Below are 26,967 nucleotides of genomic sequence, written 5' to 3'. Positions count from 1 at the left end.
ATCAGCCAAATCAATAGCGGGCACACCCCAACCAACCCCATCCCACCTCACCCCCAACAGAAATCCAGGAGTTTGTTGACAGAGGCAATGATGTCTCTCGTTACGGCAGAAAGAAGCGAGGCCAGCTTTTGGGCCGCTGCGAGTCCCACGCCTCCGGGAGGCTGGTGGGCCAGAGTGGCCTCCTTGGGAGTCCTGTCCTTGAGGAGTCACACAGGAGGTAACATCACTGCACAGGGATGGGGTCTGAGGCCCAGCCACCCTTTAGAGGGAGAGTCTGGTGGAAGTCCTGCAGGGCATGTCCTTGCTGTCAGGGACAGGAGTGACCAAGTGAAGTCGTGGCAGGACAAGGCAGAAACTCCGGTGACACCATCACAAATGATGGCCCTCCAGAGCAGGCAGTGTCTGTGGTGATGTCATCACAATCCCGGGACAGAACCTCAGCGGGGGCCTGCTGCCAACAACCTACAGTCAGATCGTTCTCTCCGGGTGGGGTTGCCTCCGCAGCAACAACATCCCTCAGATGTCTCAGCTCAGGGCACTTTCTCTGGTGACCCTGGGGGGTTGTCATGGATTCTGGGCGTGCCCTGCCTTCTCATGATAGGACAGGAGCAGTGCAGGTGTCTTACAGCATCATCTCCGAGCAGGCAGAGTCCAGTGGTGATACCACAGAAGGGGCCTCATCCTGGAGTGCCCCAGGGGCAGGTTGTCACCTCTGGTGATGAGATCACGGGAAGAGGCACGGTCCCTCTGATAATGTCATAGGGCAAGGCACCTTCTCTGGAGATGGCATCACAGGAAGGAGGCAGAGTCCCTGTGACAATGTCGTGGACAGTCCCATGGATAGCAAGGACACAGTTGGCAAGGCATTTTGCTCGCGATGTGTCCCAGGAAGATGGCTTTGTCTGTAGCGACAACATCATAGACAGAGGCATCTTCTCCGGAAGAAAATATTTTCCTGGCGATGATGTCAGAAGAGGCCTTTTGGTGCCGGAGATGACATCATAAGGGTGAGACTTGTCTCTGCAATGACATTCACAGGAAGGAATCTTTGTCTCTAGGGATGATGTCATAGGGTAAGGCATTGCCTCTGCTGTGACCTCCCAGGAAGAAAGTCTGTGATGACTTCATGGAACATAGACATGGCCGCTAGTGTTGACTTCAGGAGCGGGCCTATTCTTCTGTGACGGACTAATGGGGAGGAGGTTTTGTCCCTGTCATGACATCACAGAACACAGACATTTTCACTAGTGATGAGCTCACAGGCAGGGCTCTTCCTCTGTGATAACGTCATGGGAAAGAGGCCTTGCCTCAAACGGTGACATAGGAGGAGGGATCTTATCTACCGTGACATCCCAGAAGGAGGTTTTGTCTCCGGTGACGATTTCATCCAAAGCAGTGTCCTCGGAGGCAGCCCCCTGGCCACAGGCTGATCCTGGGTCCCAGGCCCCTGGAGTGTGTTGAGGGATCCGGGCTGGGCTGGGGGCCCCCGCGAGGCCGCAGCCCCCAAGCCCCCGGGCCTGGCCTCAGACGGTCACCTCGTTCTTGCTGGCGGTGCGCAGGTGCTGCGGCAGGTGGTGGCCGGGGATGAACTGCAACTGCTCCAGCGTGCCCTGGCGCTGGAAGGGCGGCCTGCGCGCCAGCGTGCCCCCTCCCCCGCCGGCGTCCGACAGCCAGGCGGGCTGCGGCGAGCCGTGCAGACCGTGGTGGTGGTGCGGGTGCAGGCCGGGCGGCGGGGGCAGCCCGTGCAGCGGCGTGGGGGGCCCCCCGGGTCCCAGCAGCAAGTTGGAATGGGACGCGGCCAGACCCGCGCGGGCGGCGGGCTCGGGGGGCAGCGCGGGGCTGCGCGGGGGCGACAGCAGGTGCTCCCGGCTCTGGCGCAGGGCCTCGGGCGACGAGAGGAGCAGGTGCTCCTGCGACACCAGGCGCGCGCGCGGCAGGGTGAATTCGTAGCGCGCGCGGCCCGCGTCGCCCAGCAGGTGCTCCTGGGACATGACGCGCCGCGGGTTGGGCGCGGGCGCCAGGCCCAGCTCTTCGGGGCCGCCCCAGGCATCCATGCGGTAGCCGCCCCCCGTGCCAGGTCGCCGAAGAGTGTGCAGGGGCAGCGTCCCGCGGGGCATCTCCCCCAGGTGCCGGCGCTTCAGGTAGGCCTCATCCAGATCCTTCTCGGCTGGGGGAAGAGGGGGAAAGGCCATACAGGTAAGTCCCCAACCAGTCCAGAACGTGCCCCCGCCGCCCTGGCTTCCGTACATCCCACACCCATGAGGACCCCAGGGATCACCAGAATGCCCTGGTCATTATTAGCCTGGGCACAGGTAGGTGACATAGGTGACATAGGTGGAGGGATCTTATTTAAATAAAAAAAATTTTTTTAATAAAAAAAAATTTTTTTTTAACATTTATTCGTTTCTGAAAGAGAGAGAGAGAGAGACAGAGTGCAAGCTGGAGAGGGGCAGAAAGGGAGACACAGAATCTGAAGCAGGCTCCAGGCTCTGAGCTGTCAGCACAGAGCCTCAGGCGGGGCTCGAACTCACAGACCGCGAGATCATGACCTGAGTCGACGTCGGCGCGCAACCGACTAAGCCACCCAGGCGCCCAAGTGAGTCTCAAATTTTAGTCGGCCAAAACCATCAGGCTAGCTGTGTGACCAAACGCACATTCCTAGGCCCCACACAGATGGTGGGCCAGTAGATGTGGGGGGGAATTTCCTGCCCCCCGCCCCAAATTTGGAGATGTGACCTATTCGTGGGTTATGAAGTCAGTTTTGTAGAGGGTGAATGGCATTTTAAAATTAACTAGAATAGAAAATTTTCAGAAAGCATCCACACAGGGACGCCTGGCTGGCTCAGTCAGTGAAACATCCGACTCTTGGTCTCAGGGTTGTGCATTGGAGCCCCACACTGGGTGTAGAGATTACTTTAAAAAAATAAATAAACATTTAAAAAAGTTATTTAAAAAGAGGCATCGGTATTCTAGGGGAATAAGGGTAAGCAACCAGTTCCTAAAATTTTTATTTCAGTTACGTTTGTGTTATTGAAATATTGATGGATGCAGTGACAGTACCTGGGGTTTGTTTTAAAATAATCCGCTAAAAGTGGGCTGAAGGGAGTCTAGATTAACAAAATGTTGCTCATTGTTGAGTTGAGCAATGGGAACATGGGGATTCATTTTACAATCTCTTCTAATGCTGGGCATGTTTGAAAATGTCCATAACAAGTTTCAAAGTTTTGCTGTAACTAAAAATTATACATATTATATGTGTCTCAGGGGTCATGATATAAAAAGCATTTCTTAATGTGGCTCTCAGTTTAAATCTTTTTTTTTTTTTAATGTCTATTTTTGAGGGGGTGGTGGAGGGCCAGAGAGAGAGGGAGACAGAGGATCCAAAAGCCAGACTCAGGGCTTGAACTCAGGAACCGTGAGATCATGACCTGAGCTGAAGTCAGATGCTTAACCAAGTGAGGCACTCGGGCGCCCCTGGCTCTCAGTTTAAAATGTTTGAAGGCTTAGGGTGCTTGAGTGACTCAGTCAATTAAGTGTCTGACTCTTAATCCCAGCTGGCATCATGATCTCGTGGTTTGTGGGTTTGAGCCCCACATTGGGCTCCGCACTAACAGTGCGGAGCCTGCTTGGGATTCTGTCTCTCCCTCTCTGCCCCTCCCCCACTGTCTTTCTCAAAAATAAATAAATAAACTTAAAAAATAATAAAATGTGGGGCGCTTGGGTGACTCAGTCAGTTGAATGTCTGACTTTGGCTCAGGTCATGATCTCATGGGTTTTGGGTTCAGGCCCCGTGTCAGGCTCTGTGTTGATAGCTCGGAGCCTGGAGCCCACTTTGGAGTCTGTGCCTCTGCCTCTCTCTGCCCCTCCCCTGCTTGTGCTCTGTCTCTCACAAATGAATAAACGTTAAAAAATGTTTTTAAAAAATAATGAAATGTTTGAAGGCTCTTGCCACTGGCCCAGAAATGTCCAGAATCACAGTGATTGGTCCAGGGATGAACGTGTGACCCAATTTGGACCAGTGTGATCTAGACCTGGGAATGCTGGGATCATTGGGAAAGACTCTTTTCTGCTGGCAGAATAGCATCTTGAAATTTCTCAGGTCAGTCTTTGCTACCACTAAAGAAGAATCTGTCTGAAAATAAAGAAGAGATGTAGAATCCTGGAGATAGCTTTTGAACCCCTGGATCCAGCCATACCTGAAGCTCATGATTCATAGACTTTCCCGTATCAAGCCAATGTAGTTGCCTTTTGTTTTTGGCTTAAGTTGTATTTCTGTTAATTGTAAATACAAGTCCTAATGAATACAGTAGATCTCAGGGGGGCACGGATATGCATTTTTAAAAAGCACTTTCAGAGGCCTATTGGGCCACTGTCCACACTCCTAAACCCAGGCCCCGGCCCCACCCCATCACCTTCCCCTCCCCTTCCTGGGACTCACCCAGTCTCTTGAGGGAGGAGTAGCGGTTGAGTTCGGATTTCACAGCGGCCTCATAGGACGGGGGCAGATGTGAGAGGTTGTGGAAGGACCGAGAGCAGGACAGCGTGGAGTAGTGCAAGGAGGGGCTGGGTGGTGGAGCGGCTCGCCAGTCTGGGGCAGAGGGGCATGGCAGGGGTCAGTCCAGCCCCTCCTCCCTCAGACCCGGGAGTCCAGGCTCCCAGCCCCTTTTCTCCCTTTGACCCAGCAGTTCCAGCCCCCAGCCCCTTAGGGAGTGGAAACCAGGGATTCTGGCCCCTCAGGGATACTTGCTCCCCCGACCTCAGGAGACAGGCTCAATGCTGGGGAAGCCGGTCACGTCACAGGAAGAGAGGTAACTGGCACGTGCTCAGCACCTGCTGTGTGCCTGGCCGGAGGCTGGAGGGGCCGTCCACTCCACACATTTCCCCACAAACCCAGGCAGGAGAGAGATGAGACTGGGAAACTGAGGCTAGCTTGGTCACCTGGCTGGACTGGGAGGTCAGGGCTCACAGGATCTCACACCTGCTCTATCCTGGGCACCCAGCTCAGGCTTAGTACAGGCAGGGAAGGAAAGGAGCCTTTGTCCTCCCCCCAACCCAGCCCCAGTCCCTACCCATCGTGGCGGCATGGTGCTTGGGGCTGTTGACGCTGAGGTGCAGGTAGTTGTGGTGCAGATTATCTGTGGGGACCAAGAAGGGAAGTGGTGTCACTGCCATCACCCACTCCCAGCTGGCACTGCTGTCCTGGTCTCATGGGAGGATTTCCACTCATGTCCTCTGGGTTCCCAGCTCTGATCCCTCCTATCTCCTGAATCTCTGCTCTGACCTTCCTCACCCTTCTGGATCATCAAATCGGCTTCCTGGCCATTTGGCCAGCCCATCTTCCAGATCAGCACCCCCCCCCCCCGCCTTGGTAGTACTCCTGACACCCACACCTGCCCCTGCCCCTATGCTGCTGGAGTCTCTTCCCACGGCTGACTGTCATCCACAGGACAAAATCTAAGCCGGGAATGGTGTTTGAGGCTTGCTCGGCCCTAGCTGATGCCTTGCCTGAATGAGCCTAGCTCAGTCCTGCCACAGGGCCTTTGCAGATGCTATTATGCTGTTCTCTCTGACTTGAATTCCTTCCTCCCCTTCTTTGCCTGAAGAACTACTCATCCCTCAAGATCCACCTCAAATGTCTCTTCCTTATATTACGATTCAAACCCATCTCTTCCCCTACATTTCTGACCCCAGCTCAGGCCTTGTCCTGTATAGCCTGCATTACTACCCAGCCTCCTCCTGCACCTTCTTCCTCTCATCTCTCCCCCTTCACATGAGTTCCAGAAAAATTCTTCCACTCACTTCTGACTTTGTTGCTCCCCTGTTCTGAAGTCCTCCATGGCTCCCATTGCCATCAGGACAAAGACAGAGCTCCGCAGCTCAGCCCCGTGCTCAGGTCCTTCCTGAGGTGTCTGCACACCCTCTCCCTGGCCTCACAGACTATGCTTCAGAGGCTCAGACCTTGCCCGGCCCAGGTAGGCCCCTCACCCTCCAGGCCACTGCTCAAACGGTATCCTGGGGGAAGGAAGTCTTCCTCCTCCTCCTCCTCAAACCAGACGAGACTCTTTTTAACCTGTTACAGCTCCCTGGACTTCTCCCTGGTGAACTCATCATAAAATACGAGAACAGCTCATATTTATATAGACCTTTTTTCTGTGCGAGGCACTGCTCTAAGCCTTCCGTCGTTAGTTCATTTGAGCTTTGCAGTAACCCTGTGCGGTGAGCGCCGCGACGCTGCTTGTTTTATGGCCGGGGGAATTGAGGCCCAGAAAGGTGAAATCGTGTGTCCCAGGTAGACAGCGGCAGAGCCAGGATTCAAACCCAGGCGGTGTTCAGGACATTCTAATTCAATAGTTAGGAGCTTTCTTGTGTGTGTGGCTGTTAGGAGCTCTGACACTGGTTTTCTCAAGTGCAGGGGCCGAGAATGTCTACATTGAAATCACCGTGGCGTCCGTGGCACCCACCCAGAGGGTTCACGGGAGGGCAAGGAGGGGTCCTGATTCACAGCAGGGTCCCTCCAGCCTTGCCGGGAGCTGGTCGGGTTCAGAGCCGGAAGAGGCTGGAGGGTGGGCTGGGGGCGCGGGCGGGGCCTGGGCACCGGGGGTGGGGCTACCCGGGGAGGGCGGGGCTACAGGGCAGATGGGCGTGGTCAGAGGCCGCAGCTGCATTCCCGGCTCCCAGGTCCCACTCACCGAGATTGGAGGGCTTCACGGTGTTGTAGAGGGTCTTGGGCGTCCTCGGGGGCATGCTGTCGGGGCCCCCGACCCCCGGGGTCAAGGAGCTGCTTCGTGCCCGGTCCGGGCGGGTCCCAGGCCCAGCCTGATGCCTCAGAATGTCCACCAGAGCCCTAAAGGTGGCAGAGAGCCGGTCAGCGGCCTGGGGACGGGGGTGGTGGCAGGGAGAGGGAGGCCCCAGCCTTCTTTTCCCTCCCTGCTCTCCCCTTTGGGGGAGTCGGTCAGCTCGGCAGAGCTCCTCGTCTTTGGCCACGCCCATCGCTAATGTCCATCTGAGCACCGCCCGCCCCAAGGTTCCTCCGACCACATTTCTTGCTTGAAGCGCCCCTTCCCCGATTCGTTGGGACCCAGCCCCTTCTGTGGTCCTTCCCACACCGTCCTCCCTGGGCCCCCACCCCACCCCGAACCTTGGGGCCTCCCTCCTGTTCCTTTAACAGCCTTCCCTTGGCGGTAAAGTGTGCCTCTTCCGTCCAGTTGTGCGGACCGAAACCCTGAGACTCGCCCCTGGCTCCTGCTTCTCTTTCTTTTCACGCCCCTCAGCCATCTTGGACTTCCAAAATAAATCCCTAGCGGACCACTTGCCACCTGTGCTGCCCCCAGTGCCTCCTCTCATTGCTGGCTCATTGCTAGTGTCCTAAGGGGCCTCCCGCTTCCACCCTGGTCCCCTGCTGTCCCCAAAGACTCCTCTGGAGCCATCAGATGGCTTCGTGCCCGAGCTCCGCGCCCTCCAGACCCCCCCCCTCCCCCCAATCACTCTTAGAATAAACCTGCTTCCGCCCACTGCTCCGCAGGCTCAGAGGCTCCGTCGCTGTCCCGCAAGTTCTATCAGGACGTTTATGCGTGCTGTTCCCTCAGCCTGGAATACCCTTCCCACAAATACCCGTTTGACTTGCTTACTCTCCCCACCACTCACATTTAATGATAACGGCAGCCAGCGTTTATGGAGGCCTTACTATGTGCCCAGACTTGACGTGAATCAACTCAGTTAATCCTCATTACAGTCTGACCTGGGATTGAAAGCCAGTTCACCCAGCAGGGCAGGGACCTGGTTTGGTCCACAGCTGTATGCCCAGCTTCTGACCCACACACAGACGGTGCCCAACAAATAGTCTGTTGGATGGATAAAGGCCTGAGCCTCTCCCGTCACTCAGCAGCCGGGCCGGTTCTGTCGCCCCTATTCTTGGGACCCCTTCGGTCTCCCTGGGTATCTGCTCCCGCGCTCGCTGTGGCTGCCTCCCGCATCTCTGAGCAAGCCTGGTTCCCTGTAGCCCTGCCCTCTCCAGATGGCTCCACCCCTGATAGCCCAGGCCCCGCCCCCAGGCGCCCTGCCCTAGGGCCCCAGCGCTCACACACCTGGGCACGTTGATCTCCCGGTGCGCCCTGGGCGCACGGGACGCCTTGCTGAAGGCCACTTTGGCGCCGACGCCCACGGCCAGGGCGAAGCTGATGACCCCGCACACCACGTAGGCCGTGCTGCCCCCGGGGCCCTCGCCCCCGCGCCCCCCTGCGCCCCCCGCCCGGCCCCCTTCCAGCCACCCGGCCTGGCCGGGCCCGGGCCCCCCGCCCGCACCCCCGGCACCCCCGACGCCCCCGGCCAGCGGCGGCGGCGTGGTGGCCCAGCGCGGCGTGTCGTAGTTGGAGCAGGACGCCTGTGCCAGGCGCATGTGGCGGTGCTCGCAGCAGAAGCGGTAATGGCAGGTGCCGCAGCAGAAGCGGTAGGAGCCGGTGCTGCAGTTGAAGGTGGCGTCGTACTGTCCCATGACATCGTAGTAGCCGTGGCAGAGCTCGGCCGGAGGGGGCGCCCGCGCCGCCGCGCCGGTCCCGCTCGCCGCGCTGGTCCTGGTGCCGTTGGCGCCCGGGCCCGCAGCGCCCCCGCCGCCCGTCAGCGCCCCGGTCAGGCGCCGCAGGTGCGCCAGCAGGGCGGGCAGCGGGCCCGGGGGCTCGGCGCTTGTGGCGTTGGACGGGCGCGCCCCGGCCTGGCGGGCGGTCGAGGCCAGGAGCAGGAGGGTCCCGAGCAGCAGGAGGGACGGCATGGGGCGCGCAGGCGGTCGGACCGGGCCGCCAGGCCGGGGGGAGAACCGAGGCTGCAGCGGGGGGCGAGAGAGAGATGGCCAGAGGTGCAGACATGTGGGGGTGGGTGGCCGGACGCGAGGAGGAAGGCAGAAGAATGGCGAGAATCATGCCGCAGGGGACAGAAAGGATGCGTGGAGAGGGAGATGCCCGCGCGCCGAGTTAGCAGCCCCCCAGGGCAGTGGACGCGGGGGTGTTTGGGGAGGGGGCGGAACGGAAATACGCCCCGGACGCGCCGCAGGAGAATGGCCGTGATAATGGGCAGACGCCGGTAGGGTCAAAGCGAGCGATGAGGGGGTGGGGGGTGGGTGGGTGGGGGGATTGGGAAGGTCCGCGGAGATGTCAGACGGGCGCACAGAGGTAAAGGATGGGCAAAAACCAGAGGAAAGATGTGATGTGGGGAGAAGAAACCGGGGAGAGGAGCGAGCGAGCGAGGGCAGGGGGAGCGTAAGAGGGCGGAGGGGGGTGATATGGGGGCGTGGAGAGCGGGGGAGGAGGTTGTGGTGGGTCAGTGCGGATGGGGGAGGCAATGGACACAGATGTGGGGTGGGCGGGACGGGAGGAGTGGGGGGGAGATGGGGAAGGTGAGAGGAAGAGGTGTGGGTGGGGAGAGAGAGAGAGAGAGAGAGAGAGAGAGATTGGAATTGAGAACTTGAGTTTACAGAGCAGGCAGGTGGACCCAGGTGGTCAGGACTTCTCAGCCTGACACCGCTCACGTTGGGCCCAACCTGTGTGCCACTGGGGGCCAGGAGAGTTCGCATTCTCCGCGTGGTGAGGACATAAGATGCCTCCAGGCAGTGCCAAGCGGTCCCCTGGGGTCACAGCTGCCCTGGTTGAGGAGTGCTGGCTCAGACCCGGCTGGTCCTCGGTCGCCCCCAAAGGCCCCTCTCTCTCCTTTATTTAGGTCTGGTAATTCAGGGGCCTCAAGCTTCTCTCTCACTCCCTCCCTCCTCCACCCTCTCCCTCTGTCTCTCCAGCACACACACAGTTGTAGGTCTGAAGTGTCTCAGGACAGCAGGCGACGCAGGGTGGCAGAGCTGATCATGTGCCTCAGTCTCCCCATGTGTGAAATCGGGGTAAGGATGGTTATCAGGGGGTTGTTAGAAGGATGAGCCGGCTTGATCTTTGTAAGGAGCTCAGAACGCCCTGGTCTGTTGCAGTGCCGCGCACTGTGCACACTGCAGCCGCTAGTTCAGGGGGTGGCCAGGAACAGGGCCAGGGAGGAGACGGCAGAGTGAGGGGCCAGATGGGGCCATTTCTAGGCAGCAGGACGGCAGCACGGATGCTTCCACAGTGTGTCCTGAGCCCTGAGGGTGCAGCGGTGACTAAGCCACAGCGTTCCCGCCTTCACGGGGCTTATATTCCAGGGGCGGGAGAGGGCTGGGCGCACAGACATACACCAGGGTGACGCTTGTTGAAAACTGTTAAGGACAAATATGAAGAAATTTTGCAGGAAGTCATGACCAAATGAAAGCAGCATGAGAGGATGGGAGGGTAGGGGCACCTGGGTGGCTCAGTCGGTTGAGCGGCTGACTTTGGCTCAGGTCACGATCTCACGGTTTGTGAACTTGAGCCCTGTGTTGGGCTGTGTGCTGACGGCTCAGAGCCTGGAGCCTGCTTCACATTCTGTGTCTCCCTCTCTCTCTGCCCCTCCCCTGTTCGTGCTCTGTCTCTCTCGCTCTCAAAAATAAATAACCATTAAAAAAATAAATTAAAAAATAAAAAAGAGGATGGGAGGGTGGATAGGACGAGTTGAATGAGCATCATTAGGTATCAGTTTTATTTGTTCCTTTCCACTGGTGGGGGGGTGTGTGTTTGGGGACCACACCATTATCACCAAAAGTAGCAGGGGCTGGGCTGGGGAGAGGGTCATGGGAGCCGAGGCTCCCCACGCCTCAGTCAGCTTGTCCTGCTCCTGCAAGGGGCCTCAACTTCCCTTTTAGCTCCAGCCCTGGCCCCTCCCTTGAATCTGGGCTAGAATATCCCACTCCCTGCTTAATAGGCATCTTAGACGGGGCTTAGCTCACACCGTGCAAAGCTGTTTGGTGGCTCCTCGAAACTTAAGCAGTTATCACATGACCTGGCAATTCCACGCCTATGCATCTGCCCAAAGAACCGAAAACGTACGCTCACACGAAAACTTAACGCGCGAGTGTTCATAGCAGAGCTATTCATAACACCCCCAAAGCGGAGACCACCCGGACGTTCACCAACAGAGGAACAGATCTACGCGGTCTATGCGTACAATGAAATATTATTCCGCCTTAGCGAGGAACGGGGCACTGATACGTTACATCGCGGGTGAACCCGAAAAACAGCACATGAAAGAAGCCAGACACAAACAGTCATATGCGGTATGATTGCTCTTATACGAAACGTCCACAGGAGTCAGATCTATAAAGCCAGGAAATCTGGTTAGCGTAGCGGCTGCCTGGGGCTGGGGGAGAGTGGGAGAATGGGGAGTGGCTGCTTTGGGGTGATAGAAATGTTCTGAATTGGTGGCAATGGTGGCACATTACCGGTGTCCTAAGTATCGTTGAACGGTACACTTAAAAATAGTTTAAAGACTATCGGGCGCCTGGGTGGCTCAGTCCGACTCTTGATTTCGGCTCAGGTCATGATCTCGTGGTTGAGATCGAGCCCCGAGTGGGGCTCTGCACTGACAGCTCGGAGCCTGCTTGGGATTCTGTCTCTCTCTGCCCCTCCCTTGCTCATGCACGGTCTCTCTCTCTCTCTCTCTCTCTCTCAAAATAAACACATAAACATTTTTTTTAATGGTTAAAACAGTGAACTTTACGTTATGTGTATCTTGCCACAATTTTAAGAAACGAAAAACCCACCAGCATAGGTCAGATGACATCAAGCGTTGCCCTGTCGAAACTGCCCGATGGCTTCCTGTCACACCCAAAATAAAATGCAAACCCTTCTCCCTGTCCCTGTCCCTTCATGCTTTTCCAGGTCCCGTGTCCAAGAGGGTCCCTTCTTCCTGCCTGTGCATTTGTTGTTCCTCTGGCCTGGGACCCTCCCCCCCCCCCCCCCCCGCCTTGTTGCAGATATCGGTCTGACCCACCCCCTTCCTTCCTTCAGGTGCTCTTCACATGTCTTCTCAGTGTCCCTCCCTGCCCTGTCTAAACTAGCACCTCCAGCCACTCTGGTCCCTGCACCTGCTTTCTGTCTAGTTATGGGTGCCATCTCTACCTGCCGCATTATACGTGCAGTGGCCCACTAGACTACGCACTGCATGAAGGCAGACTTTTTTTGGGGTCTTTCTTGTTCATGGTTGTGTCCACAGCACTATGGCATGGATGAATGTTGAAAGATGTATGAGAGGTGGGTCTTCCCTCTCTCTCTCCCCCTCCCCCACTTCAGACAAAAACACTGAGGTTCCAAGAGGGACTATCATTTGCCTAAGCCTTACAGTGCCCAAGCATCGGAGCTAGGCTTTGAACTCAGGGCACTGCCACCTGTAGGGCATGGGTCCCTTTATTCCATGCAGACAAACGTGGGTTGACATGCATCCAGACACACCTCTTTCATCAGTGAATCCACATGCATGCAGCGATGTGGATTTCTTCATTCATTGAGGGCTGCCACATACGGTTGGGCAGGTTGTGCACTGCACAAGGAGCTCTGGTTGCGAGGCTGGAATCCAGCCAGGCTCTCCTCCTTAAGGCGTGCTGATGGGGCTGCATCCATCTGGGGGAAGGTGCACCCTTTAGAACTCACACGAGGGTGCCATCTGCCTGCCAAACCGTAGCCGCAGGGGAGCTGCATTGGACCAGGGGGGTACCTTTGTCTCATTTGCATAAAGGCATCAAATGGGCTAGCGGTTTGCTCACTCAGTCCCCATTCTGTGCCAAGCTTCCGGCGGAGCTCCACGGACACAATTCTTCCCTCTGCTAACAGAGTCCCATTATCTCCTCCAACTGCTTACACATGCACATACCCACGGAGACACAACTCCAGGCCATTGACAACTCTGGGGAGTGGGGGAGGGGGGCCACAGCATACATCCCTCAAAGCCAGCAATGCACCCAGACACACACACACACGCACACACACACCACCTCTGTTAGTGGAGGGACCCATAACCTCCTACCCTGCCTTATGCCTCCGGAAGGAAAGTGGACACACACCTAGGGACACAGTGGCCTGTCCAGACACAAGGATACAGGAGGACTGATTCTTCCCTTACACAACACACATACACACACACACACACACACACACAACATGATATGCACGCAATGACGGAGAACACAGGACACCCACGCCGCGTGCCAGACACAACGCACAAGGACACCCAATGTCATCCTGGCGGCACACCTGTAGGCCTCCTCCCAACACGCAGATACACAGATACACAGCTCCATGAGGACACACAACCGTTCCACCCACAGGACACAATCTCAGACGTTGTGACACCCTGGGACCACACATAGCTCCCAATACAGCCAGAGACCTGCCCAAACCAGCTCTACATGGACACACGACCATACACATCACAGCCCACAGTCATGCAACCTCATGGGTACACACACACACACACACATGTGCAAACACACCCTCACCCAGCGGTGGAGTCTGGAAGCAGGCACGTGACAACTCCCCCCCCTCCCCCCCCCCCCCCACAGCCCTTCTTGCACCCCTTACACACACAGGCACTTTCCTCCCCCCACAGCTGAAGAGAAAAGGGGCCCTCACCCCAATCTCTTCCCTCCCTGCACCCCAGTCTCCTCCCTGCACCCCAGTCTCCTCCCTCTCCGCCCCATGCATGCTCAGCGGCTCAGGGCCAGAAGTCTGGCTGTGCCCCTTCCCCAGCCCCCCCGCCTAGGACCCGAGAGACATACAGACAGAGATCTGGGGAGCCAACTTGAGGAGGGTTTCCAGAGGAGGCTCCTGGGACCCTCACAGCACTGTGCCCCACACTCCACACCCTGCTCCTGTGCCCTCTCCAGATTCTGCCAGCTGGGGTGGGGGCCAGGTGAGTCGCCTTCTGAGATGTGTGGCAGCAGAGAGAGATGGAGCAGGACAAGGAGAGAGACTTGGGGGTTTGGGGGGAGACTCAGAGAGAGGAGGAGAAAGACCCAGGGAGAGGGACACAGAGATGTGAGAGCAGGGGGAGACCCCGGGAGGACAGAGACCCAGGGAGGAGGACAGAGACCCAGAGTGGGGGGGGGGCAGTGAGGGGGAAGACAGATACTCACAGGATGGGCAAAGAGTCAGAGAAGTGGGGTTCTGAGATCAACAAACCGAGAGAGAGAGAGAGAGAGAGAGAGAGAGAGAATAGAAGCCCACAGAAGGGTGAGACCCAGGAAGTCAGAAGCCCTGAGCTGGTGAACTGGGGGCAGGAGAGGGGTTTGGAGGTGGTGGTGGAGGGGGGCTGAGGGTGCACGGCGGGTATGGAGAGAGAGAGAGAGAGAGAGAGAGAGAGAGATGCTGGGGGCACGCAGGGTCCAGGGGGCATGATATTCCCCTAGGAATATCTGGGATTGAGGTGAGGGGTCCATCTGGGGTAGGGATGTGGAAAGCAGGCGAGGGGAGAGGGTGTGGGTTCAAGTCCATGTGCTCGGGCTGGGGGAGCAGAGCGGAGGGGGAAGGGGAGGGGTCCGGATGGGGGGCGGGGATCGCAGTCCTGGGCGCCCAGGCGGAGAGGACTCAGAGACAAGGACCCTCCCTGGGCACGCTCCCCGCGGCCGGCCCGTCCCTACACCTTCCTGTCTCTGGCACCTCTCTGACTCCGGATATCTCCGCTGTCCACCCTTCTCCCGGACCCCGCCTCCCACCAGCCCGCCCGGCGGCCTCTCCTCTCCATCCGGATCTGCCCTGGGCCATGGTCCTCTTAGCCTGTGTCTCTCTCTCCAGGTCTCATCGCTTCTCTGTGTCCCGAGTCTCTGTCACACGTTCGTTTCCCGCCCCCCCCTCCCCTCCCGGCGGTGTCCCGTTCTCAGAGTCTGTTTTCTGTGTGCCAACACTTCCCTTCTTCCCCTTGTCCCATCGTCTCTGTCTCTCTCCGGCCTGTCTCTGTGTCCCCCCCCCCCCCCCATCCCCATGTCTCTCTGCCTCTCTGACTCTGTCTCTGTCTCTATGTCTCTTTCCCAGGTTTGCTTTCTACAGATCTCTGTCCCTCTGGGTGTCTCTGTGTCCCCTACCCTCACCCCACCCCGGTCCCCGGTCTCTCTCGCCGGTCCCCCTACTCTCACTCAGGCCCAGGTTGGAGGGGCGGGGTGGGGGGGCGCTGCAGCGGGAGCTGTGTGTTCCCAGCGCAAAATAGACTCCTGTTGCCATGGCGACGCGAGCGCGGCCTCCGAGACGCGAGGCATCAGGCTGGGGGGTGAGGAGGGGGGACACCTGGATCCGGAAGGCGGGGGCCGGGGGCGCCTGGAGGAGCGGGGAGGAGGGGACTCCTCGGTCCCCGGGGAGAGGGGGTGCTGGGCGCTCTGACGCCGGGTTCCGCGGACGGGGCCTTCTGGGAGGGGTCTGGGATTCCAGGATTGGCGGGGGTGGGGGTGGGGGCGGACTCTGATTCCCCGGTGGGGGCGGGCTGGTGAGGGCTCCGACTCCTGGGTCTCTGGGGGATTCAGAGGTTGCCTTCTTAGGTCCCCGAGGTTGGAGGTGGGGGCTGGGGGCCAAGGGCTGAGAATCTCAAGGGGTTGGGGAGCCTTGACAGGGGGGCCTTGACTGGGGGCTCCGCGGAGTCCCGACTCCCAGATCTCCATGGGGGCTGCAGAATTCTGGGAGCCCCCATGTGGATCCCCAGACTCCTGCGTCTTAGGGGAGCAGGAAGCACTCAGAGGAAGCGGTCTGTCCTTCCCAGCCATTCATCCACTCACCCGCATACCTGCCTCTTCCTTCCTCCCCGTCCCCGTGTCCCCGTGCCTCAGTTTCCCCCTCCGCACCGGGGTGCGGTCGCGCTCACCTCACTTTCCGGAGTCGGGACCCTTGGGGAGTCGGGGGCGGCGGCGGGCGGCGGCGTGGGGGGCCGGCCGGGGAGGCAGAGCGAGCGCGTGTCTGCGAGCCAACCGGCTGGGCGTGTGCGCGCCGGTGGGGGGCGGCCGGCAGCGTGCGGGGCGGGCGACCCGGCCGGCAGCTCCTGTCCGCGCAGATGTGGCTGGGCCAGCCTCGCCTTTGCCTCGCGCCGGCTGGGAGCAGGGGAGAGGCACCTCCCCCTCCCCACCTGCTGGGACCCCTCTTCCCCCCACCCGCAGCCCCCACTCGCCCCCGGGATACCCCCCAAATCCAAGAATGGTTCGGCCCACAGCCACATCAATGTTTATTCGGCAAGTCCGGGTCCCACAGCCTGTGACACTCCCTCCCCCTCCCCTTCCCGCCTCTTGAAGTGGCCCGGGGCCGAGCCCCGCCCCCAGCTCTGCTCAGCCAACTGCCGCCCAGCTTCCACGAGTCTCATTTGCATTTCCGGGAGCTCTGGCCCAATGACAAGGTAGCTCTCCACCTCCCCTCCCGAGGGGGTGGCACTCCCGGTGGACTGCACCACTGTTGGGATTCCAAGGATGGGGGCAAAGTGATTCCACTGAGGTCCAGATGACAGGAGGGTGGTCTTCAGGGTGAGGAGTTCAGCGGAAGAGGGGGTTCTGGCCTTGGAAGAGGCCCAGCAGCCCGCTGTCTGGCGCGGGCTCCTTGATGATCTTCTGGATCTGTAGGGGGAAGAGGAGGGTTCAGGGAGTCAAGAGTCCCCATGTCTGTGACAATCTGGAAGGGCACTTCTTCCTTTTCATCCGCCTCGCCCTCTTGGCAGCGACAGGCCAAACCAACCACTCCCTCTTCTCAAAACTTTTCCTCGGGCCTCCCTTCCACCATAGCCGCCTGGGTTATGATCACCTGCCATCTTGGTCCACTTGTCTGGCTTGCTGCCAGTAGGCTCTGTCCTGGAGCTTCTGGTCTATACCCTGCTCCTGTCTCACGTCTCCCATCCCTCAGCTCCCAAATCCGGCCCACGCCTTGCCCCTCAACTCCAGACTCTGATCCAAGTGCCTCTTACACAATAGTGTTCCCCCAACCAGTAGACCACAGGGGCATAGATGCTCAACCCGCCTCTCTGGGGCTGCCTTCTCCCAAAGCCCCACATTGCATCCATCAGCAAGCCCCACCCTGCTTGCCTCCAGAAATATAAGCACAATCTGCATCCCCACTGCCTCCACTCTGGTCTCCCGCCCACATCCATGGGCCACCCGGGACCAACCTGCAGATCTGACTCTGGCCAGCTCCCTTGTGCAAACCCCTCCACTCTGGGAAGACACGGATCTGGCTCCTCTCTGCCTCCTCCCCTGTCACGCTCACCGAGCACTCGGCATGGCCCACTCCGGTTCTTTGAATAGGGCGAGTTCCGGTCCACCTGCAGCCCTTTGCCTCAGCTGCTCCTTTGGCCGGGAACACTTTCTGGACGGCCGCTGCCCCTCCCACTGCAGGCCTCCGCTTAAGGGCCATCCCTGCTGTGAGCCCCATCTTCTCTCTCACACACTCTGAACACTCCCTTCCAGCGCCTGACCACAACGTGGAACCGAATACACCCTGGCTTTGGCTGCTGCCCCAGGACCTGCCCCATTGGTTGGCCCATAGTAGGTGCTTAACAAATAACTCAACAGAGCTGGCCTAAGAGGAGGCACAAGGGCGGACCTCAGAGGGCTGGGGCATGTCCCTTCATCCTAAGGTCCAGCAGTGTGACTCAGCTGGGGCTACCTAGTCAGACCCGGGCACTAGCAAGGCCACCTGGTGGTGGTGGCTGCGGGGGATGCAACTGAGGGCCAGAGACGGGAGGAAGGGACGGAGGTGGGGGTCAGGGGCTCCCACGCAGGGCTTCTGGCGGACTGCTTGTTCCTGTCTGCCTCCCACCCTCACTTCACTCTAAACCCACCTTTCACCAGGAGGCCTCCCACACCACCCGCACAACCCCTCCTCTGCACCCCAACACTCCCAGCCCCTCCCCTGCGTTCTCGCTCTCTCCCCCGCCCTCATGGCCACCGACAGCTTCCCTTGCCCTTTACGGTGTTGACGGGACTTAGAACTCCGCCGCCAGGAGGCAGCAGCCCGCTGTGCTCCCAGATGTAGGCTGTCAACCACCACGTGGTGGGTGCTGAGAAGGGAGACCAGGGAGGGTGGGGGGGAGGGTGCGGGGCCAGTACCTTCTTAAACTGGGGGTGGGCGGCGTCACCCACAAGCTGCAGAATGAGCCCCTCACTGGTGGAGAGGAAGGCGCCGCTCTGCCGCATCCGGGCCAGTGCCACCAGCCTGTCCACCTGGCTGCGCGGGAGACGGAGGTTGTTGGTGCCTCGGCCCGCACGCCCAGACGCCCGGCAAGGTTGGCAGGGATCCCACTCCTCCTAGACACCCCACCTGCGCCCACGTGCACCCACCCGTCAGCAGGACCCCCTCACCTGCGGGAGGAGCAGGCATCCACCACCACATGGACCTGCAGCCCCCGGTCCAGGAGGTCCAAGGTCGTGTTCTGGGGGCGAGACATGTCAAGGGCAACCTCAACCCCAGACAAGAACAGGGGCCTGGGGAGGGGGACGGGGATGAGGGAGCCTCAGATCAGGGCAGGGGGCCCCCATGTTACAGCAGGGTCCTAGGGCCCCACGGGAGCATGAGGTAGAGAGGGGTCCTAGGAGGGATGAAGGTCCCAGGTCAGGAAGGGGGTCCTGCCAGGAGGACAGAGGGTTTGGGGTCAGGGAAGGGTATCCTTTTGAGGATGGAGGTTCCCAGGGGTTAGCTGGGGGTCTCACCAAGATGCAGGCCTGGGTCTCAATGCCACAGAGGAGCACGGAGCGCAGCCGGGGCCGTGTGTCTAGCTCCTGTTGCACCGCGGGCACCATGCTGAAGCAAGTTTTGGCCAGTGGCCGCAGGCCTTCAGCACCCAGCTCGGGCACCGTGGGGCCCAGGCCTTCTGGGTACTGCTCCGTCAGCACAGCCGGTACCTCCAGCAGCCTGGCCACCTGCGCTAGGAAGGGGAAACAAAGGCCTGAGCCCGAGGGAGGGGCCTGTGGGGGCAGGACTTCTGGGTCTGAGGGAGGAGGGGGCTGGGGGGCTGGACTCCTGGGTCTGAGGGAGGAGGGGGCTGGGGGGCTGGACTCCTGGGTCTGAGGGAGGAGGGGGCTGGGAGCAGGACTCCTGGGTCTGAGGGAGGAGGGGCTGGGGGTCTGGACTCCTGGTCTGAGGGAGGAAGAGCTGAGGGGTCTGAGGGAGGAGGGTCTGGGGGGTCTGGACTCCTGCATCTGAGGGAGGAGGGGGCTGGGGTCTGGACTCCCGGGTCTGAGGGAGGAGGGGCTGTGGGGTCTGGACTCCTGGGTCTGAGGGAGGAGGGGCTGGGGGCCAGGACTCCCGGGTCTGAGGGAGGAGGGGGCTGGGGGTCTGGACTCCTGGGTCTGAGGGAGGAGGGGCTGGGGGCCTGGGCTCCTGGGTCTGAGGGAGGAGGGGACTGGGAGTCTGGACTCCTGGGTCTGAGGGAGGAGGGGGCTGGGGGTCTGGACTCCTGGGTCTGAGGGAGGAGGGGCTGGGGACCAGGACTCCTGGGTCTGAGGGAGGAGGGGCTGGGGGCCTGGGCTCCTGGGTCTGAGGGAGGAGGAGGCTGGGGGTCTGGACTCCTGGGTCTGAGGGAGGAGGGGCTGGGGGCCTGGGCTCCTGGGTCTGAGGGAGGAGGGGCTGGGAGTCTAGTCTCCGAGGGAGGAGGGGCTAGGGGTCTGGACTCCTGGGTCTGAGGGAGGAGGGGGCTGGGGGCCTGGGCTCCTGGGTCTGAGGGAGGAGGGGCTGGGAGTCTAGTCTCCGAGGGAGGAGGGGCTAGGGGTCTGGACTCCTGGGTCTGAGGGAGGAGGGGCTGGGGGCCTGGGCTCCTGGGTCTGAGGGAGGAGGGGACTGGGAGTCTGGACTCCTGGGTCTGAGGGAGGAGGGGGCTGGGGGTCTGGACTCCTGGGGCTGAGGGAGGAGGGGCTGGGGACCAGGACTCCTGGGTCTGAGGGAGGAGGGGCTGGGGACCAGGACTCCTGGGTCTGAAGGAGGAGGGGGCTGGGGGGCTGATTCCTGGGACTGATGGAGGAGGGGGCTGGGAGTCTGGACTCCCGGGTCTGAGGGAGGAGGGGCTGTGGGGTCTGGACTCCTGGGTCTGAGGGAGGAGGGGCTGGGGGCCTGGGCTCCTGGGTCTGAGGGAGGAGGGGGCTGGGAGTCTGGACTCCTGGGTCTGAGGGAGGAGGGGGCTGGGGGTCTGGACTCCTGGGTCTGAGGGAGGAGGGGCTGGGGGTCTGGACTCCTGGGTCTGAGGGAGGAGGGGCTGGGGACCAGGACTCCTGGGTCTGAGGGAGGAGGGGCTGGGGACCAGGACTCCTGGGTCTGAGGGAGGAGGGGCTGGGGGCCTGGGCTCCTGGGTCTGAGGGAGGAGGGGGCTGGGGGCCAGGACTCCTGGGTCTGAGGGAGGAGGGAGCTGGGGGCCAGGACTCCTGGGTCTGAGGGAGGAGGGGCTGTGGACCAGGACTCCTGGGTCTGAGGGAGGAGGGGGCTGGGGGCCAGGACTCCTGGGTCTGAGGGAGGAGGGGGCTGGGGGCCAGGACTCCTGGGTCTGAGGGAGGAGGGGCTGGGGGCCTGGGCTCCTGGGTCTGAGGGAGGAGGGGGCTGGGGGCCAGGACTCCTGGGTCTGAGGGAGGAGGGGGCTGGGCTTCAGGACTCCTGGGTCTGAGGGAGGAGGGGGCTGGGGTTCAGGATCCTGGGTCTGAGGGAGGAGGCGCTGAGGGCCAGGACTCCTGGGTCTGAAGGAGGAGGGGACTGGGGGCCTGATTCCTGGGACTGATGGAGGAGGGGGCTGGGGGCCTGGACTCCCGGGTCTGAGGGAGGAGGGGGCTGGGGGCCAGGACTCCTGGGTCTGAGGGAGGAGGGGGCTGGGGGCCTGGGCTCCTGGGTCTGAGGGAGGAGGGGGCTGGGGGCCTGGACTCCCGGGTCTGAGGGAGGAGGGGGCTGGGGGGCTGGACTCCCGGGTCTGAGGGAGGAGGGGGCTGGGGGCCTGATTCCTGGGACTGATGGAGGAGGGGGCTGGGAGTCTGGACTCCCGGGTCTGAGGGTGGAGGGGGCTGGGGGCCTGGACTCCCGGGTCTGAGGGAGGAGGGGGCTGGGGGCCAGGACTTCTGGGTCTGAGGGAGGAGGGGGCTGGGGGGCTGGACTCCCGGGTCTGAGGGAGGAGGGGGCTGGGGGGCTGGACTCCTGGGTCTGAGGGAGGAGGGGCTGGGGGCCTGGGCTCCTGGGTCTGAGGGAGGAGGGTGCTGGGGGTCTGGACTCCTGGGTCTGAGGGAGGAGGGGGCTGGGGGTCTGGACTCCTGGGTCTGAGGGAGGAGGGCGCTGGGGCAGGACTTCTGGGTCTGAGGGAAGAGGGGGCTGGGGGTCTGGGCTCCTGGGTCTGAAGGAGGAGGGGCTGGGGGCCTGGGCTCCTGGGTCTGAGGGAGGAGGGCGCTGGGGGTCTGGACTCCTGGGTCTGAGGGAGGAAGGACTGGGGGCAGGACTTCTGGGTCTGAGGGAGGAGGGGGCTGGGGGTCTGGACTCCTGGGTCTGAGGGAAGAGGGGGCTGGGGGTCAGGACTCCTGGGACTGAGGGAGGAGGGGGCTGGGAGTCTGGACTCCTGGGTCTGAGGGAGGAGGGCGCTGGGGGTCTGGACTCCTGGGTCTGAGCGAGGAGGGTGCTGGGGGTCTGGACTCCTGGGTCTGAGGGAGGAGGGCGCTGGGGGTCTGGACTCCTGGGTCTGAGGGAATAGGGGCTGCGGTCGGACTCCAGGGTCTGAGGAAGGAGGAGGTTGGGGATGTAGACTTCTGGGTCTGAGGGAGGAGGGGGCTGGGGCCCTGGACTCCCGGGTCTGAGGGAGGAGGGGGCTGGGGGCCTGGACTCCCGGGTCTGAGGGATGAAGGGCTGGGGGCCTAGACTCCTGGGTCTGAGAGAGGAGGGGTCTGGGGTCTGGACTCCTGGATCTGAAGGAGGAGGGGCTGGGGGCCAGGACTCCAGGGTCTGAGGGAGGAGGGGCTGGGGGCCTGGACTCCTGGGTCTGAGGGAGGAGGAGCTAAGGGGTCTGGATTCCTGGGTCTGAGGGAGGAGGGGCTGGGGGTCAGGACTCCCTCATCTGAGGGAGGAGGGGCTGGGGGTCTAGACTCCTGGGTCTGAGGGAGGAGGGGCTGGGAGTCTGGACTCCTGGGTCTGAGGGAGGAGGACTGGGGGTCTGGACTCCTGGGTCTGAGGGAGGAGGGGCTGGGGGTCTGGACTCCTGGGTCTGAGGGAGGAGGGCTGGGGGTCTGGACTCCTGGGTCTGAGGTAGGAGGACTGGGGGTCTGGACTCCTGGGTCTGAGGGAGGAGGACTGGGGGTCTGGACGCCAGGGTCTGAGGGAGGAGGACTGGGGGTCTGGACTCCAGGGTCTGAGGGAGGAGGGCGCTGGGGGTCTGGATTCCAGGGTCTGAGGGAGGAGGGCGCTGGGGGTCTGGACTCCTGTGTCTGAGGGAATAGGGGTTTGGGGGCCAGGACTCCTGGGTCTGAGGGAGGAGGGGCTGTACCTTGAGCATGCGGGCGGCCACAGAGACTATCTGGGGGAAGTAGGCGACATGGCGGAACTTCTCCTGCATGTCACACAGGAAGAGGATAGACGACCCAGGGAGGACTCGGCCCAGGTTGGGCCTCACAGCTGCCATGTCCTGGGGTTGGGAGAGGTGCGAGAGGGAGGGGCCAGTCAGGGCAGGGGCTTTGACTCCCTGTCCAGGGTCCGTGCACTCAGACCCGTGAGGGTCCCACACAGTCCTTTGGAAACCTCCCCCTTCCCATGGGCTGCCCTTTGTGTCCGCAGATCCCTGGGCCCAGAATCCATTTGTTTCTTAATACGTCCTACTCGGCTGGGAGGTCACTTTCCCAGGGAGGCCTTCTCTGACCTTGTGCTCCCAATCTCACTCTCCCAAGGTCCCTGGGAAAGCCTTTTCCTTCCAGGATACACGGCAACATCAAGGTCACCCTCTGCCCTCCACAAGGAACACTCCAACTGGGATCCTCACCCTGCCCTTCGGGGTGGGGGTGGGGAACAGAGGAGGGAGGTGAAGGCCGGAGGGCCCACAGCAGGTAACAGGGCACGGGTGTGATTCCGGATGAAAACCAGAGCCCAGGTGCAGTGGCAGTGTCCTGAGTGAGGCTCTTGAAGTCTGACTCCCGCTACGCAGCCTCTGAAACTCAGTTTACCCTCATGCAACATGCAGGCTGCACATCCCTGCAGGTCGTAGAAGGAAGGCCGGTGCACCTGCACAGGGGACTGTTAATCATCCGCAGAAAGAATGAGACACTGCTACATGCTACATCACGGGTGAACCCCAAGATCGCCGCGCCACGAGCGAGGCCGGTCACCAGAGGCCACACGTTGTGGGAGCCCATTCACATGAAACGTCCACAGGGATCCAATCCAGAGACAGGGAGCAGACTGGTGGGGGGCTGGGGCGGGGACAATGAGGGCTGACTGCCTCCTGTGTGCGGTGTTGCTGCTGGGCTGATGAGCACATTCTCAAACTAGGTGGTGGCCACGGTTCTGCAACGTCATGAATATTTGTTAACTGCCACTTAATGGTACGCTTAAAAATGGTCGAAATGGTCAATTTCGTGACTTGTACTTTAGCACAATGAAAAAAGGGGGGGCGGGGCTGTTGGAATCACCTGCAGCCCTGTTACAGGGGAGGCCACTGAGACCCGAGGGGTCCACGACTTGGGCCCCCCCCCCCCCCCCCCCCCCCCGTTCCCACAGGACTAGAGCACAGCAAGCCCCGCCCCCCCCCCCCCCCCCCCCCCCCCCGCCCCAGTCAGAGCAGCTCCCTCTCCAGCATCTGGGCCCCGCCTCCAAGAGTCTCAGCCTGTCCCAGCCCATATGCCCAGGAGGCTTGAGTCCCGGGGTCCCCAAGTTGCTGCTCAACTGGGGGTTCTGGCCCTGCTCATGTCTGCACGTCTCACGCCCTCGGCGTGTTCACTCATTTACTCGTTAACTTATGTGGGACATGGGAGACCCTGCAGACCCAGGGGAAGGTGAAATGGTTAATACGGGGGAAGTCTGGAGGCTGGCTGGTGGGCGCACAGGCTGTTTATGACGATTCTTTCAAATGAACACATCTACTGTAGAAAATGTTTTCTATGGGCAACATAGTGTAGAAACAGTGTAAAAACTCATGGGTGGTTACAAGGAAGAATTTTATGCTATGTGAATTTTGTCTAAAAAGAAAAAAAAAGGAATGGGAACTCCCACAAAAACAAAACCGCACTGAATGAATTAATCACATTAATTACGACTGCGATCAGTGCTGGGATTTCGAGGGAACCTGATCTATCTTGGCAGAGTCTGCAAAAGTCTCCCCCGAGGAAGTGGAGGGAGAGAGAGAAAACAATCTTTCTGAAAACACAAGGTTGACTCTGTTACTCCCCTGTCTTAGCCCCCACCTTCCAGGGCTGCTCTCAGGTCCTCAGGACTAAAATGTAACCTGCTCAGGCAAGGCGCCTGGAACCATCCCAGCCAAGTCCTTCCCCTGTGTGGCTCCCTCCACCCGGGCTGCTCTCCTCACTTCCCTTCTAACTTTTCAGGAGACAGGAGGGACAGGGTCAGATCAGAGCTATCATGGCTGAAAGCCTAGGTAGGACAGGGTGTCTGAAGCCACGAAGATCTCCCTTTCAGGCTGGTAGGAGTGTGTTTTGCAACAACCCCCAGGGAAACACATGTGGCCAAGGTTTCTCAAAATTCTAGTTACATGAACCCTGTGACCCAGAAAATGTGCTAAGTATTTACCCTGCAGACATACACGTGAAATGACACAAGGTTATTCCCTACCAGACTTTTTGGTTATTCATTATGGGACTTTTCCGCTGAGCAATGGAACAGAAATACATGTAAACGTCTATGGTTAGGGTTCTGGTTATGTAAGTTATGGTATAGCTGTACTATGGAATTCTTTGTAGCCAGGGAAAATTACAAGGAAGCTCTTTGAGTAACAAGAGATGTTAACAGTGAAAAGAAGCGGAACAGTATACACAGCAATGCTTCCCTCTTCGTCTCCCCAAAGAAGAGAAAACGTGAGTTTTCTGCTCCTATATTTGCTGTCTCTGGTGGGTACACGTGGAGGTGCTTCAGGTGGGGGGGGGGGTCACTGAGGGACAGGGTATGAAGGAAATCTTATTTTCACAGAGTACTGTTCCTTTTGAAGTGTGGACAGTGTGTGATAGGTTGTCTGGTCCGTAATATATACGATAAAATACTTAGATAAGCTGAGAACCCAGCAAAACCAATCTGTGTTAGTAAAGTTATAATGGTTATCATTGGGCAGCAGTAAAGAAAGGGGCACAAGGCAGGGGGGCTTCTGGGATGCAGTGGGGAGTTCTACTTCTGGATTTGGATGTTGTTTACACACGAGCGTTGGCTACGTGAAAAGTTATTTGAGGTATTTGTGATTTGTATGTATGGCTTTTCCCCCCTGGATATGCAGTATATTTCCATAAAAAGTTTTCAAAGTATCAGACAAAAGGGTGGAGGCCAGGAGAAAACCGGGGCTGGAGTCTAGGTGGACAAAGGTGAGGCCTGGGCTCCACTTTAGGCAGAGAGAAGAGAGAGGAGGAGGCAGGACAGAGAGATTCAGGGGGCAGGTGCCGCTGGCTGTGGGGGAAGGAGCAAGGAGGAAGATGTACAGGTTTCCGGTCCATGGGTGGTAGGTCCTAGGGACTAACTGGGGACCTGGAAAGCGGAAGTGGTTTGGGGGAGATGAAATACTGAGGGTGGAGGGTGGGGAGTGCGTGTGTGTGTGTATGCGCGCGTGTGAACGTGGAGAGGTCTGGGCTGGAGACTGACTTAGAAATGCTGTTAGGGAGAGAGAGATCTGAGCTCCAGGTGGGGGGAGTCAAAGGCCGGAGGAGGAGGGGCAGTAGCGGGGGAGGGTGGGGCGTGCAACCCTGCAGCCCTGCAGCCAGCATTCCCTGGCAGTGTGACCCTGGGCAAACTTCACGCTGTCTGAGCCTCGGTTGCCTCATCGGAGAAACAGGGGTCAAACTAGCCCACCCCATAGGGACGATGCAAAACTCGGCCAGTGATGCACAAAGGGCGGGCGCGACCCGTGGAAGGTTCGAGTCCCCGGTCAGCCAATTCTGTAGGGCCGGCAGGAGTCCTCGCCCTGGCTGTGTCACCTCGGCCCGGACGTCCTGGCAAAGCCTCAGTTTCCCCACTTGCAAAGCGGGAAGGTCAGCGCCCCCGAGGCGCTGGGGAGCCTTACCCGGAAGGCGCTGGTTTCCAGCCCGGCCCGCCCCTCCGCTGGAGAGGACTGGGGGACACTCACCGCTCCGAGCCGGGACTCACGCCGCTCCGGTCCTCCCGCCCCTTTCCAAGGCAGGGTCACCGTTTTGCACTGTTCCGACACGTGGCCCGCCCCCGCGGTCCGCGTCCCGCCCACCCAGGCCGAGCCGCCCAATCGGCGCTCGCCAAGCTCTGCCCCGACCCTGAGGCCGGCCAACCTACAAGCGGAGCTGCATAGCCCTCCTTGGAGGGGCGGTGCCGGGCAAGATGTCCATTCTGAGAGCGTGATTGGTCCGCCGGTGGGAGGGGGCGGGAAGGCAGCGCGTCCGACCAATGGAGAGCCGGGAAGGCCGTGAATGGCGGGCCCGGGACAGAGCGGCTCGGTGCGTGCAGAGACAGCGAATTCCAGCTGGGGCGGTGGGTCGCCCTCCTGTGGTCCAGAGGAGACCCCTGAGGCCCAGAAAGAGGGAGTGAGGGGTGTGCCCAGGGTGGAGGCAGGCCTGGGGTTCCAACGCTGGCCTTTGAGTCAAGAGTCAGAAACTTATCAGAGACCCAAGCACTTTACAGAAAGGGAACTTAAGTCCTTGCAACCCCGCTCAGTCTCAGTTTCCCCATCTGTACTGCACCTGCCTCCCAAGGTGACGTTTGTAATATTTAGACTCTGTGCTTGGGAATGGGGTTGAGAAAAAAATCTCGGAATGAAATCCAAACTACTCCCAATTCATGTCGGCCTTTTTGATCTCTGTGACCTCATCTCTTACCGCGATCCCCCTTACTCTGCTTCAGCCACCTCAGGGCCTTTGCACATTCTGTCTCCTGTGCCCAGAACCCCAGACCTTTTCTCAGCCAGCTCCTTCTTGTCATTCAAGGCTTTCCCTGAGCACCAGCTGTCAGACAG

At 60.1% G+C, this 26,967-nt stretch overlaps 2 protein-coding genes across 4 annotated transcripts; both read right to left on the bottom strand.

The window, feature by feature from the left end:
- Nucleotides 1–944: 944 nt before the first annotated feature.
- On the bottom strand, nt 945–15,866 carry SHISA7 (shisa family member 7). The gene is made up of 5 exons (XM_047835477.1): nt 15,721–15,866; nt 8,085–8,815; nt 6,690–6,844; nt 4,439–4,588; nt 945–2,167 (listed from the first exon to the last, which is right to left on the bottom strand). The coding sequence occupies exons 2-5, from the start codon at nt 8,762–8,764 to the stop codon at nt 1,524–1,526; spliced, it is 1,629 nt and encodes a 542-aa protein (XP_047691433.1). The 5' UTR covers nt 8,765–8,815; nt 15,721–15,866; the 3' UTR covers nt 945–1,523.
- A 176-nt stretch (nt 15,867–16,042) lies between these two features.
- On the bottom strand, nt 16,043–26,199 carry ISOC2 (isochorismatase domain containing 2). Of its 3 annotated transcripts, none has more exons than XM_047837195.1 (6): nt 26,050–26,163; nt 22,330–22,467; nt 18,542–18,751; nt 18,194–18,264; nt 17,942–18,059; nt 16,071–16,456 (listed from the first exon to the last, which is right to left on the bottom strand). In XM_047837195.1, exons 2-6 carry the CDS (start codon nt 22,462–22,464, stop codon nt 16,376–16,378), a joined length of 615 nt encoding a protein of 204 aa, XP_047693151.1. In that variant the 5' UTR covers nt 22,465–22,467; nt 26,050–26,163; the 3' UTR covers nt 16,071–16,375. The 3 variants fall into 3 exon arrangements, with proteins under 3 accessions (XP_047693149.1, XP_047693151.1, XP_047693150.1); XM_047837194.1 differs by having other exon boundaries at nt 16,073–16,456; nt 26,113–26,199; XM_047837193.1 differs by lacking the exons at nt 17,942–18,059; nt 18,194–18,264; nt 18,542–18,751; nt 22,330–22,467; nt 26,050–26,163 and adding an exon at nt 17,002–17,721 and having other exon boundaries at nt 16,043–16,456.
- Between the last annotated feature and the right edge of the window lie 768 nt (nt 26,200–26,967).

This window comes from Prionailurus viverrinus, chromosome E2 (genome assembly GCF_022837055.1).
Source record: "Prionailurus viverrinus isolate Anna chromosome E2, UM_Priviv_1.0, whole genome shotgun sequence".
NCBI classification, from domain to species: domain Eukaryota; kingdom Metazoa; phylum Chordata; class Mammalia; order Carnivora; family Felidae; genus Prionailurus; species Prionailurus viverrinus.
The sequence above is the reverse complement of the archived record's forward strand: the minus strand, read 5'-3'. Positions and strand labels throughout refer to the sequence as shown.

Excerpts from the sequence above, each read along its gene's own strand:
- SHISA7 (XM_047835477.1), bottom strand. The coding sequence starts at position 8,764 with ATGCCGTCCCTCCTGCTGCTCGGGACCCTCCTGCTCCTGGCCTCGACC. Across the intron at positions 6,845-8,084 it reads CGGGAGATCAACGTGCCCAG|GGCTCTGGTGGACATTCTGA; the intron begins GTGTGTGAGCGC and ends TGCCACCTTTAG. Across the intron at positions 2,168-4,438 it reads CTCCTCCCTCAAGAGACTGG|CCGAGAAGGATCTGGATGAG; the intron begins GTGAGTCCCAGG and ends CTCTTCCCCCAG.
- ISOC2 (XM_047837193.1), bottom strand. The coding sequence starts at position 17,264 with ATGGGGCTCACAGCAGGGATGGCCCTTAAGCGGAGGCCTGCAGTGGGA. Across the intron at positions 16,457-17,001 it reads GGCCAGAGTCAGATCTGCAG|ATCCAGAAGATCATCAAGGA; the intron begins GTTGGTCCCGGG and ends TTCCCCCTACAG.